The sequence below is a fragment of the Miscanthus floridulus genome, chromosome 8 (assembly GCF_019320115.1).
Source record: "Miscanthus floridulus cultivar M001 chromosome 8, ASM1932011v1, whole genome shotgun sequence".
Lineage (NCBI taxonomy): Eukaryota > Viridiplantae > Streptophyta > Magnoliopsida > Poales > Poaceae > Miscanthus > Miscanthus floridulus.
The window spans coordinates 62,601,750-62,616,283 of record NC_089587.1 but is presented as its reverse complement, the minus strand read 5'-3'; the positions used below and the strand labels follow the sequence as shown (position 1 = coordinate 62,616,283).

The window sequence follows — 14,534 nt, the reverse complement described above, 5'->3', positions numbered from 1 at the left end:
GGTAATTATCACCGCCGATTGGAACTGAATGCAGGTTGTGGGATAGTGATTCTCCCACTTGCTTAGGAGAAAATGTTCTGATCGAAGATATGTTCTATCGTATTCCGTGTGCAACAGAAGATACATTTGGAACTTAGAAATTTATGAATGTGGCATGAAATTAGTGCAAAGGGGGATTATTCGTTGGGATTGCCACGTTCATAAATTTAACTTCTTGCCACTCCCGCTCACCTGTCTAACAAAGTGGCAAATTATTCCTCACTTCCTACTATCAGTTGCGACCGGTTATCCAGTGCCTTAGAGCTTATTCCCAAACATAGCAGTAGGCTTGTCGCAAAGTCGGATCGACGCCTAGGCAAATCAGATCTGTGGGTAAGGAAGGTGCTTCTCAAGAAGTGGGGTCTCGGTAAGAAGTCTTAGGAGGTGGATGATTCCTTGTACGCCAAACTCCACGGAGGCTTTTGCATCATCAATATCATCTTCGAAAAGGGTGGCCTTGAGGGAACTCTTTCCTAGAGGAGGCCATCAGGGGCACTGAAGCCGGTCTAGACCCCAGTGTATATCGCTAGCCGCTCTTATTGGTGTCCTAATGAATAAGGATTCATATATGTTAGTTCTAGTCACCGGGTTCGACTTCCTGTAGGAGCGAATTTTAGGCTGGGGTTAAAAAAATCCCCTCGTTTGTCCCACGTCAAAGCACAGGTCTAAGGACTGGCCCGGTCTCACAGGGCGACGGTGCCGCTGTGTAAGGGTAGGGCAGGTGTTCGAGGGTTTTCTGGGCCTGTGTGAGAATGTCTTCTTCTTAATGCAATGCCTGGAGATGATCATATCCTCGCAGGTCCAGTTTTTTTAGTTCTAGTCGCGGATTATTTGTATGTATAATCATTTAATTGTGAGATATGGTTGATCTTCGAGAGACTAATCACGTAATGATTTGTGCGGTTCTTGATAAGTCCGCTTACTAAGACCATACGTTGTAACTTTCTATTCTTAATAATGGAAAACATGCTTAGACACAGTCACGAAGAAAATGACGACGGGTTAAATATTCCCTTTTGACCTTGTCACTGTTCCAGAATGGTGAATGAAATCAACTCATGGTTACTAGCAATTCTCTCACAGGAAACACATGACCTGCTCTTACTACGCCAAGTCATCATTCGCATTCACGCGTGCCGGACGGGTTCCCCGTGACGCAACGTCCACGTGTGCACGCGGGCCCCACAGCTCCGTCCACGTCAGCTTCCTGCCCGTTCCAAATTCAAAAGCCGCCTCCTCTTAACGCGTGGCATATAAACTCGAGGCGGTTGCTGCGTCGGCTGGTTGCCTTTGCCTCCCTCCCTCCTTCCACGCGCGCGCTTCCGTTGGCCACCTCGCGGCGTCGGCGCAGGGCGCAGGCCAAGCAGGCGAGGCCGCTAGGGTTTTGCGGCGCCCGCGCGCCTTCAAGTTCGCCGAGGTGAGCACTCCATCCTCTGATCTGATCCCCTCCAGGACACCGCGCTCATCCTGAGGGAAATAATCATCACGAGGCATGCTAATCGCCGCCTCCTGACCGTACTGGTGCAGCCCCGGCCTCGCGCGCACGCCAGGTGTTCGACGGAAGTCGGGCCCCGCGACCCATGCCGAGCGGCGGGAGGCGGCTGCCGCCGTGGACGTCGCCGCGGAGCGCGGGGGCGGGGGCGGGGGCTGCGAGGTGGGGCCCTGCTGGTACGCCCGCGGCCGCGGGTGGACCGCACCCGGGCCCGGGCTACGGGACGCCGCCCGTGAGCGCGGGTTGGTTCGGCACGCGCGTCACGCCGCCGACGAGCGGGGGCGCGCGCGCCACGCCGCCGTCGACCGGGGGATGCTCGTCGCGGCCGCCCAGGCCGCCACCTTCCCTGGATTCGCCCTACGTGCGGGCCAAGCAGGCGCAGGTAATTGATCATCGGCGGTACCATGCATTTAGGTCATTTTTAGGCACAGAATTCGAGAACTACACAACGACATGTAGCTTGTCAGCAATTAGTCGTAGCCTGCCCTTCAGCTCACGCATGGGATTAGCGATTGTTACCATTAAAATGGTTTAGGCATTTCTCATACACAATGTTCGATCGATTCCTGCCACATTCAGGCCTTTAACACTTCAATTATGTTAAGCCTTCTGCCCTGTCTGTAGCAACGATTTTCATTTTTCGCATGCATATGTGCCTAATTTCTGAAGAATGGATTAGATTTTCTCCAAGTTTCTAACATGCATGTACTCCCAGTTTAAACTCAGGAGGAAATGTGGCTTCCTTGACTTAAGCGCCAAAGTTTTTTTTTTCCAAAGAAACCTCTTCGAAGAGGGCACGAAGGTCCTGCAATTCACTTAAGAAGAAAAGAATTGACCCGGTTTATAAGGGAAGCTAGGCCCAAAAACCTTACAGCCGTACAATTTATTAGGAGGATTACGTGCCAAAGTCTACTAGGTTTACTCAATTGTTGGGAGTTGGGACTGGCAATGCAATGGTCCTCTGCAGACTGTGAAAGTCCTTATCATCTAGTTATCTAGTTAAAGTATCAATATATATGTGATGTTGACCTAATTAATTACTCAAACATTTGTAATACTCAGTTAACACATACCCTGCAAGCTGCATTATGATGGCATTTGATATTTGGTCCTCTGTGTATGCACTATACTGCAGGCTCGTTCTCATATGTGTTTGCAGACTCGAGGGTAACACATTGGGGGGAGAAAGATGTATTATCCTTTAAGGAAAGCCCCATTATTGTTTTAGGATACCATATTACCATGTAGCTGTAACAAAATACCAGGAAATTGCTCTGCACAAACAAAATTGTAGATTGAGTAAGCATTACCAGGAAGCGAGGAATTGAAACCAAAATACTGTACCTTCTGATTATGTATCTTATTACCAGAAACCTGTTGTACCAAGAGATTGGATTGACACTATTAAGTCAAGATTTTTATGTGTATTGGCATCAGCTGTTTTTTTTAAAACTGTGGATGTTCATTTAAAAAATTGCATTTGCCATCCTGAACATAGGAAGTACCATAAGCTGAATATGCAGATTTTTATGTTTCCATATGTTGTCTCTGTTATTCCAGATAGTTGAAAAGGATCCAAACAAGGCTGTTCCATTGTTTTGGGCAGCTATAAACAGTGGTGACCGGACTGAGAGTGCATTAAAGGATATGGCCAATGTACTGAAACAAGCAAATCGGGCTGAAGAAGCCATTGAGGCAATAAGATCCTTTCGTGATCGGTGTCCCTATGAAGCTCAGGAGTCCCTTGACAATATTCTTCTAGACCTATACAAGGTATATTGTTTATCCTTTCAAAGAAAGGGGTTCATTTTTATAAGCTAAGAGTTTCTCTTTGGTTATGCAGATACATATTGAACACATTTTATTAGTTATCACATTGTCCATTGCGAATGAGTCATCTTAAACTAATTAGTTATCACATGATTTTTGGAAGAAAATGCCACTAATACATTTCTTCTGAAACTAATAATTTTCATGTCAAACCAGAAATGTGGTAGGACAGATGAGCAGATCGAAATGCTGACAATAAAGCTGCGAATTGTTGATGAGGAGCTAGCTTCTGGTCGGTGGAAAACAAAACTGTCTAAATCTCATGGAAGAGTAGTCTACCTTTCTCTTAGAGATGAAAAAGCAAGGTACTGGAAATCTTTATATCCCCATTTGAGATTTGACTTTTAAACACTATTCAAACTAAGTTCCTTGTTTCTTGCAAAGGTTATTGGGGAACCTTGCTTGGGCCTATATGCAGTCTGAAAATTATGAGGAAGCAGAGATGCTCTACAGGTACATTTTGAGTTCATCCTTCTCTCATTTCTAAATGTCACGAGTTTTCTCAAATGACATGTTGCAGATGGACCTATAAACTTAAGTGTGTGAATGGCATACTTGCATGTGGTGTGCTGTGTGCACCTACCCTTTATCTCGAAAGGGAAACAAACTAACTCTGGCTACTATTGACTTGGCACAGGCAAGCTCTTGCTATAGAAGCTGACTACAACAAAGAGTGTAACTTGGTCATCTGTTTGATGAAGACTGGAAAGTTGGCTGAAGCTAAATACCTGATTCAAGCTATACCTTACAACTGTGATGATGAAAGTCATGTTAAGTCTCTCTCCCGGGCTACTGAAATGCTTAGGGAACTTGACTTGCAATCACTCCCCTCTCCCATAACTCAGGTGAAGTCCAAAGAATCACATATTTTTGTTGCTGATGATGTGGAGATGCTTGTAGATCTACAGCCACAAACACTATCAACTCCTTTGAGTGAACTGAAATATAAAGAACCACATATTTCAGTTTCACAAAATGCAGAGAAGCATGAGAATTGCAATTCAGGGCTTCAATCTCCCATTACTCAGTTGAGACGTGAAGAACCACACATTATGGTTACTGCTGGTGCAGAAAAGAATGAAGGCTTTGCAGAGTTCCAAGATCTTTCTCGACTGTTCAATGATGCTGCTACACCTCATTCAATACTTGAGAAACTACGAAAGAGGCTAGTTAAAGAGGCACCAAAAATCAGTATTCATGATCAGATTCAGACTCCTCCAACTGAATGCTTGCCAAACTCTGAAAGAAACCTAGATGCTAGTGAGACTCCCATGCAAGAAGGGAAGCTATTGACCAAAGGTGTTAGAAAAACATGGGCTGACATGGTGGATGAAGAGGAACAACAATTGGGTGATGACAAACCATGGGCTGACATGGTGGCGAAGGATGAACATCAATTGGGTGATGGCAAGTCAACACTTGCTATGGGAACTACTGAACAAAATGAGAGCAGTAGGCATGCAATTAAGCTGGAGTACAGAACACCATTGTCTTGTCAAGAAAGCAGGGCCCATCAAAGACCAGTCATGGGTGGTCAACTGCAAGGTTCTTCAGCAGGTTCATGGAGACAGAATGACTCCAAAATCTCCATGGATAAGAATGTGAACCGGGATCTTGTGAGGACTGCTCCGACATGGAGCAAACATAAAGTACAGGACCACAACAATCGAGTTTGGCAAAGGCTTGACACAGTTCATCCCCATGAGAGAGCCTCAGGCACGAAGCAAGTACCGCGGAGAAGCAACACGTCTCAGCGCGCTCTTTTTCCTGACTGGAAATCAAAGGGTGAAGGATATGGCCATGGTTGTGTTCTGTTTGATGATAACGAACACACTCAGTGTTCCAGTCACAATGAGGCCACTCGTCACTGGCCTAATAACGAGGCAAGTACAGGGTCATGGAGGCCACAGAACCGTCTGCGGGTCTTCCAGGAAATCACAAATGAGATCAACCAAAATGTTGTGTAACTATGTCCTTGTTCCTTGCTGTTGATGGAAGTTTTCCTTTCCCGCAACATGTTGTTTGCACTCAAAGTACAGACGGGATCTGTGAAATAGTTCCTTGTACACAGTTTTTCGCTTCAATTGGTTCTGTTTTTGAGATTCAGCATAGCTACAGAAAAACTCTGCGAATATCTTCACAGCCCACCACCATTCATACTCCTGCACGTCGATGGATCATGATATCTGTATATATTTTCTTTATCACTAGTGTGCCCAAGTATCTATAAAAACTGGTGGTCTGTCTATCAATTTCTCAGAGTATCCATTATCTAAAAAAAATCAATTTCTCAGAGTGGTCACTATTTTGTGACTGAGAATCTTTTCCTTCCCTGATTTCACATCACCTCGGCAATGTGGCTTACCATGAAATTGCTTGGACTCTTGTCACTACTGTTTAGATGCTAGTACATGGTTCCATCTGTGGCTGGACATCTCCTTCATAATGGGGCGCTGCAAGATCTGAGTGTGCTCCCTCCTCTTGTCCACTACAGGAACAAGCAATGAAAAGCACTGCAGTTTGCAAATGGACACAGGTGCAGCTACTGAGCAGCCGCCTGCATCTGCATAGTGCTCATTCCTGTGGCATTTTCTAGCTTGTCTACACACTGGAGCCTGACGGATTCCATTACTGCAGCTGGTCTGGGTGTCCTAACACGGTGGTTGTCCTTCCTCAGGGGCAGCAATGGCTGGCTGGCTGGCCGGCAGCCTTGAGCTTCATCTGCAACCTCTGGACTTGGGCCCCAAGGCCGAGGTGATGCTGCCAGCTCAGTTGTCATGACGTGTAGCGCCTTGTCGACACTTCGATGAGGGCGACAAGGCTGCAGGCGAGGCAGCCTCGCCTTGCCGGCGCCAGGGTTTGGCCTCTAATAATTCTAGTGCATGATTGGCCCCGTTCTGAATCTTGGCTGAAACTGGCTGTGTTCTGGCTGAATTGTTGCGAGAGAAAAACACTCTTCCGGCTGAAAAAACAAGCCGAATATGGGGTAAGCCGAACAGGGCCATTGTTGGCTTCACATATGGAGAAGCTGTCTACCTGCTGAATCCTCGTCCTGGTGCTTGTTTATATACACAACCATCTCTATATGTGATCGATCTGCGCTGTCTATGAATTGTAAGATACTCTTCTTCAACCTCTCGATCATCTGTTAATGAATGAATGCAATCATATCTATCCCGGGTTTTCAGATACGAAGCTAGTCGCATTGCTTCACATTTCTCTTGTGTGATGTGATACGAATGCAATCAATCATACACTGATCAGTATGTGTGCACGGCGTGGTCAGTCATCAGTGTGAGCAGTGACCGCTGCAGCAATGGATGCATGCATTTGGAGGTCGGGTTGCACAGGGAACGTGAGATCTCTCGTCGCACTCATCTGAGGTACACACAATTACTGCTATATAAACTGTGCGGCCGTCAGAAGTGGCAGCCGGCCGACGGGCGGGCCTCGGTGACTGCACCATTACCTGAATCATCTGTGGATGGCTTTTTCCAGGGTGACTACTATATGGGGAACTGTTCTACCAGCTCAATCATGCCGTGCGGCCAGTCATCTTCTTCAGTTATTTCCTGGACAGGTAGAGAGAGAAGACACGGTACAGTGCGTTTTCACGTGCCGGTACTGTGATGGAGAGGTAATTGGCAACTTGCACTTTACAGTCGTTAAGCCTGAATCTCATGCATGTCGAGTGGTAATCGATGACATTCAGAGAAATCGGTGGCTTCATTCTGAACAAATATGCACTGAATCCAGATTTCCATGCGTACACAGTTATACGCTGTACATTTATGATTGATTGAATGGACACATTATTTCTTGCCGACAAAATGAATGAAATAATTACATTGCAATGACACGTTAATCATTGATGATATACAAAACCATCAGCCATGTGCTCTTTGAACAGCAGATCAACTCCTCAAATGCTGCTGCCAGTGTTCATTTGGTATCCTGCTGCCTGCAGAGTGAAACACTCAGGGTTTCAAATACAGAATACAAGCCTTAACAGTTTTATGAAATTATTTGGATTCATTCTCCCATAACTTGGACAAACTCTGTAAATCAAGGCAGTCATGATTTGTTTATGTTCCACCCTTTGAGGACACTTGTGACATACTTGGTGGCGCTTACTGTGGTTATGTGAATCATGCATGCTTCTTGCTAAACGGTTTGAACCAAGCCTTCAATTGGCCTCCCCCCTTTAGAGATCCTTCCGTTCCTTGTGACAAGTTAATAACATAATTGGCATTGTAGAGTAATAAGCATGATAGTAATGAGATAATGACACTGCCAATATTTTCAAATCAAATGCTATTAGTTTCATGCACTTAATGTCTTGTAGACGACGCTTACCCCGCTTATGCTTGCAATGCAAAGGCTTCAATACAAATAAAAAAATGAAAAATGCATTAAAACAATATCTAACAGTGCAGTAATAAACAATAAAAAAAATTAGAGTCCCTATTAATTACTTGGAAAATGAATTGCACGGACATTTATTTGATCGGAGTCATGCAAATCTTCCAATGAAAATTTCGTTTAAATCATGGATATCAGAAAACAGTCATGGAGAATTGAAACTAATTAGTACTTATTACTTGTAAAGGTTAATGAATAATATTTGTTTCAATGTGCAGAAAACAGCCTTCCTAAATGCCATGAAAACAACCATTGTACATCACCAAAGCAGGAGATCAAATAAACACGCCATAGAGGAAGTCATACATATAAAATCATACAAATGGGCGATAAATACAAGTAAACTAACTTAAAAAATAAACGAGAGGAGTGAGAGAAAGGGTTCGAAAATGAGCTCGGAAATAGAGAGATGCTTGGCACCGTGCACGCCATCCATCATAGGCAACCATAGGCATCAAAAGTTGTTGCTCTAGATGAGTGGCATACAGGGAGCCAGGCACATCCCAATGCAAACCTTCATATGTAAATCACCTTTGCTTACTGTCTATTTAGAATCTCTCTCTCTATATAGAAATATCTACAGCCCTTCCACATCCTGGTCGATCTCAAAGCTTCATATAAATGTGCCATGGCATTGTTGCCCAATGCATGCTGCACACCATGCAGAAAGATGCATGGTTTCTATCACAAGTGTTTTAGTGGTGATGACTGACATGTATGAATGGATGTGATGAAGGGAGGAAGTAGAGGTGCCCGGCCCTTATATAGGCCGTGATGTGTAGGACGGGAGATTCCGGACATACAAGCTATAAAAAAAATTACAGAGAGGCGATGGAGAAGTAATTCACGGTCTACCGAAAACTGCGCCACAGTATTTACCATTGGTAAAAAGAGGGGGAACCACTGTTGTGCTAGAAGCTAGCTCTGCGCAAAGCAACATGCATGCATGAACCAAGCTTGCTCTGAAAAACGAGCTCCTTTAAGCATCTTTTTTTTTTTTCTAATAGAATAATACAAGTCCGGTATTTTCTAGAGCAGTGATAATAGACAATTTACTTCCGTTAAAGTTACGATAACGCGACATATTTAGTTCAATGATAACCTGTGTAGGAAAATGCAGGTGGTATATACATAGAATTCTTGAGAGTTTATATATAGAGAGAAGGGACCGTGAGACCAAAGAGGAGAGGCTACTTAAAACTAATGCTAAATGTTAAAAGTCACTTATAAAAAAACTACACAAGTTCTACCTCGATATGCTGTTATGGCGGCTACTGAGGTTGCGAGGGAGAGGGGGCCGACCAGGGGCCTTGCCCACCACCGAGCAAGAGAGAAGACTCTTCATTCTAATTTTTGCTTATCTCCGAATTAAATAGGCATCTTGCCCATGGTCATCCCCTTTGCCTAGTCGTCCACCGCACATCCCCTTTGCCCAGTCCTCCACCGCGCTCCACCGCATGCCTGGTTTTCTCCTCCTAAATTTAGGCACATCCCCTTTGCCCAGTCCTCCACCGCGCTCCACCGCATGCCTGGTTTTCTCCTCCTAAATTTAGGCCATGAACGGTCTTCCCTTGCCCACTTATGCCATTACATGCCTCTAACACTACACCCCTTCTGGACAAGCAACTCGTCCTCGAGCTGCAACCTAACCAACTTATAACAAAGACTCGACTCGACACAAACTTAACACCTAAAAACAAATCTTTTACATCTTGGTTCATTTTATTATTCTATACCTAAAATAGACTTGAACGCTTTATTTTTGTGGCCTATTCAATTAAAGGTGGACACCATCAACTGCACACGATTAAGCAAGCGATTGCGTGGAAGAGGTTTGGCTTAGCTCACAAGGATGTATGGATGTTCAAAATGTCAAAGAGAAGAGAGCTAGAGCCATCCAAGTTCTATTTATAGAGGCCCCAAGCCTAACTAGCTGTTACCTCATGGTGGGTGTTGGTATTTATTAACTTGTCACTTGTTTAAGTAGTCACCTAATGTTGTAGATATTTCTTAGCATCACTTTTATTAAGTTGTCATCCCTAGTGATGGTGCCAGAAATGCTTATTGGTACTACCTAGTGCCATTTCTAGAATGACACTAAGAAGTACTTTAGTATTTCATGTGACTAGATATAATATGTATAATAAGATGAAAGGGATCTGCAAGCACACAGATAATTATACCATTGTAGCACTTCACCTAGGAGTATTCCAAATATCGTTATTTATATTTTTACCACAGGAAAGGACGGGCAGTGGAAATATATTGATAACTTATACACATGATGGAGAAATAAACCATAATCAAACTTGTACTCACAATGGGGGTAAGTCAAGAGATAAATGTATATGAATGATAGGTGATAACTAATCATTAATCACTCAGTGTACTCCTTTCTATGGCATTAGCATGGCTAAGTAGAATATTAGAGGAATAATTTCTAAGTCATTCTTAATTACAAGTCAAAGCATACATTGATTAGTGTAATTACACTTAGTAATTATGGCTAAGACCAACTTCATATCTACACATAAGGGATATTACTAAGGAAGATTAAGAACATAGCTTGTCTTCCTTCGTAACTAGATCCTACTTATCCTATATTCGGGGAGTGGACTACAAAGGACTCAACGGGAGTGTCACATCCACGATCTACCACATGGCCCGGAATATAGGGTGCATATGTAGGTAAACAACGTATAAGCACCATGCTTACACAATATCGACCACTCACCCCTAAATCCTTGGAGCGAGCGCTATACGAACTTATGCATGAACATGATAATAATCTAACTATACTAAGCATATAATCAAAGTAGACGATGAACATGATAACTAGAAACATGATTAATATGAAGAACAATGTCATAACAATTGTAGCAAACATATAAAAGTAATAAGAGATACAAAAGAGAGGGGGTACAAATGCTATACCAAGCCACGCTCTTGACATGATTAGGAATCCAAGCGAAGCTTGCCTCCCTCTAGACCTAGCCTAGCTAGCAATGCCCTAGAATATGATGGAGCTCTGAGGATGATTAGGGTTTCTGTCTTCTCAGATGACTTGATGACTGGGGATATCTCCTGGGGGGTGGCAGGGGCTGATATATATTGGCCGGAGCATCAATCCTATACCCTCGGATCAAACCTACTTGAATAAACAGCATAGATACAATCTAGGAGGCGGTGGAGAACTGATATAACGAGACTGAGGCTGACAGGTGGGGCCCCAGACCGGCCGGCCTGTAGGTGGTATCGGTCGATCCCACCTGGCGGCCCCTCGCCCTCCGCTTCGGTGTGGTGTCCTCTCGAGTCTTCTGAAACCTTCTGGAGTTGTATGCGCTGTGATTAAGCGTAATTAATTCTGACATCTAGATCCATCTTGATGGTTTTCTAGATAAACCCTGTAGAAAATGCAGATTCACCAAAACTCATAGAATTTGTTAGTTTAAACCCCTAAACCTATGTTGGTGATTGTATTCATGCCCTTATACATGTTATATTGATGGTTTATAATGTTTGTTATCTACCATCAACAAACTCCCCCAAGCTTAACCTTTGCTCATCCCTGAGCAATGCTAAACTTAGAAAAATGATCAGGAGTTTTAAGATTTTTGAAAACATTATAGCAACTCCTTAAAAGTACACATGTGTTCAAACAAGAATTCTCCTCCGGATTAGAATAAACCGATCTGATTTTCAAACTTACCCATATTACCTTCAACCATGGGGCTTCTTAGCCTTCACTTAGGTCTTGAACAATTGAAAGACAGAACGATCAAGTTAAGCACTATGTCTCAAGTTCTTTGCTCAACCATTATTCCAGAGTTTTTATAGATTTTCAAAATAAAACTCAGAGCTTCCATTATATGACACTCTCAAGTCTCTCAATGTATGTGGTATTTATGGATCCTCACCAATGCAATAATGATATTATGCCTTTCTCTTCCTGCAACTAAGGCTTATGTGGAGCTCATAGGAGTGGAAATAGCATGAAAGAGCATACTTGTAATACATATATTGTAAAGTCAAACCTTGGATCCAAAGAGAGTTGAGTCATACAATCAAATCAAGATGTGCACATGTATGGATGTATGGTGTATATATGGTGGCTAACCTAATTCTACTATGCTCCTTAAAAACATATCTCTCTTTTGGAAATAACTTTGCAAGAAAATATGGGCTATCTTATTCATCTTTTTTTCTTTTTTTTTCAGGCGGGCATCTGAGTACCAATTGTTTTCAATATCTCGGACACTTGTCTATTTTTCAACTCTTTTTTTCTTTTCTCTTTTTTATGAATAACTTTTGCATAGCTCATGCCTCTTTTCTGCAACAAAACTTTTGAGAGATAGTAACAAGGACTTGGAGCATTTATTTGATGGATGAAAAACCTATCAAGCATGTTTTTATGTTCACTCCCAGTGTAGGAGTAAAACATTTTTGGATGGATCTAAATGGAATGGCATGTTTTTGCGTCTACCCCCAGTGTAGGAGTAGTGCATATGTGGATGGTGTGTACGCGATCTTGATTTTAAGAGCATGCCAAACCTCTCATAAGGGTCAACAAAGATTGACTAAACTCAATGCAAAACAAGCAGCATATAAGTGGAAGTTTTTCTAGTCTAAATAACATATATGGCTCTGGTAGGAATTCAAGCTTTGTCATACAGGAACTCATCATGAAGCATTTTTATGTTTTTTCACAAGATAAATCTCCAGAACCTTAGTATCACTTGGAACAAGATAAATAACAGCTCAGACCTTCTCATATTATATCCATCAATTACCTAGACTTAGATCAAGCATATGCTATCCACGAGTTTCAAGTTCAGAGTAAATTCTTATATCAAAACAGTTTTATCCAAAACTCGAGAGAATTCAAGGCTGAAAACTAGATACTTGAAAAGAATTATAACAGAGCAACTATTCATCATTTCCATTCAAGAGATTACCCTCAAGAGTCTATTTTATTTTATTCAGCTCTTAAAAAATCAAATTTAAAGGAAACTAAACACACCTTATTATAATTATCATAAAAATGAAACTTTTATTTTGCTTTTAGTTTGTTATGCATCTTTTTTTAGCAACTATGTAGCAAACTGAGAAATGGTAAAACAGAAAGGAATGTAATACTTAGCTTGATACATGGGAGATGCTCCTCCCCCAAGCTAAATGTTGTCATGGTCGAACGTTGAAGTTGAGTGATCCTTCTCAGAGCGGTTTTGCCAGCTGATGTCCTTCTCGTCCATGGGTGGAGCGAGATGAAGACGACCGGGTGAACTTGCTCTTGATCGTGTATATCATCCTGCAAAGTACTAACAAGAACACTAAAACTCGTGGAACAGATTAGGATAAAAAGGTTAGCGATCAGCCGTCCAAAGATTAGTTGTTCTTGAGATTGAAAATATTTTTGAAGTGGTAGAATTCTACAGGATGTCTATCTAGTTTTCTTGGATTTTCTGATATAATTGAATGCATGGTATTTTTATTTTTATGCCACCACAGTAAATATTCTTATGGGTTTTTACACACCGAGAAATTATTCATATGGGGCTTAGGATTTTTATAATGCAATGATACAATTTTTATTTTATTTTCTAAATGCTAAATTGATGCAGAAAAGTAAATATGCTAAAGTGAAAATAACTCATGCAATGTAGAAAAGTAAATATGGATAACTACCGATGTTACCTCCCGGCGAGGGTTCAGAATTTTAAGTCCTCTGGACAGGACTTTTCTCCAGTCTTATTCATTCTTTGGGTGCATGTATCGGTCTCAGAGATGGAGACCTTGATGGTTGCACCTCTTGTGATGATGACTTTGATGATGCCACCTTTTCCTTCCATACTTGCTTGGACTGTAGATTTAACTTTGGCGGAGTAGGTTCATTTTTCATAGGTTCTTCATCTTCTTCCCATTCATTCTTTGGGGGTTGATTCTTCTGGCATTGGAATGATCGACATCTCCTCCTAGAGCTGGTCTTCTTTGGCTGCTCATAAGTGGTATAACTATTGAAATAACACCGTACCTTTTCTCTAGAGAATTGGAAGTGGACTTGTCCAGATCCACCGTAGATGATTGTATTAGTAGTAGTGTTGAGGAACGGTCTTCCAAGGATGATGGGTGTATCATATTCTTCTTCTCCCATGTCTAGGACCATGAAGTCGACAGGAGCATACTGATCATGTATTCTCACTATGACATCTTTGGCTATTCTCTCCAAAAATCAGATTGATTGATCCGCCATCTATAATTGCATATACGTAGGGAACAAAGGTTCATCACCAAATAAGTATTCATATGTTACCTTGGACATTATATTGACACCCGATCCAATGTCGTAGAAGGTCTTGTGGAATATTCTTTGTCCAATGGTACACTCGATCATGGGTACGCCCGGATCATCCTTCTTGGTAAGATATGGTAAAGCGAGGAGGTGGTCGTACTCCGATCAAAGCGTGTTGATCATGTTGACTGACTCTTCTAGTGACTGCCTAGCTTTGTTCTTTCTTCTTCTTGCTCGCAGTTGTCTCTTCAAGTAGGTACTACGTTTGTGGATGTCTAGGAGATTACAAGATATGATTCTTAAAAGAAAACTTCTCTTTTTTATCCTTGATTGTGAAGCAAATTTTGGCATTGTCCATATAGATGATGGCTTTTGTGGTGCTTAGGAAAGGTTGGCCCAAGATAATGGGTGCCCTTTCATCTCCACCTGTTTCCAAAACCACTAAGTCTACGGGAACATATG

At 42.4% G+C, this 14,534-nt stretch overlaps 1 protein-coding gene and 1 long non-coding RNA gene across 3 annotated transcripts; one reads left to right on the top strand and one right to left on the bottom strand.

Annotated features, from left to right (window-relative positions):
- Window positions 1–1,317: 1,317 nt before the first annotated feature.
- On the top strand, window positions 1,318–6,987 carry LOC136476510 (uncharacterized). Of its 2 annotated transcripts, none has more exons than XM_066474379.1 (7): window positions 1,318–1,456; window positions 1,567–1,913; window positions 3,092–3,304; window positions 3,518–3,666; window positions 3,746–3,814; window positions 3,999–6,744; window positions 6,860–6,987. In XM_066474379.1, the coding sequence occupies exons 2-6, from the start codon at window positions 1,620–1,622 to the stop codon at window positions 5,326–5,328; spliced, it is 2,055 nt and encodes a 684-aa protein (XP_066330476.1). In that variant the 5' UTR covers window positions 1,318–1,456; window positions 1,567–1,619; the 3' UTR covers window positions 5,329–6,744; window positions 6,860–6,987. The 2 variants fall into 2 exon arrangements, with proteins under 2 accessions (XP_066330476.1, XP_066330475.1); XM_066474378.1 differs by having other exon boundaries at window positions 3,999–6,475; window positions 6,550–6,919.
- A 115-nt stretch (window positions 6,988–7,102) lies between these two features.
- Window positions 7,103–9,119, bottom strand: LOC136476513 (uncharacterized). The gene is made up of 3 exons (XR_010763629.1): window positions 9,034–9,119; window positions 7,482–7,583; window positions 7,103–7,322 (listed from the first exon to the last, which is right to left on the bottom strand). It is a non-coding gene; the product is annotated as an uncharacterized lncRNA (long non-coding RNA).
- Between the last annotated feature and the right edge of the window lie 5,415 nt (window positions 9,120–14,534).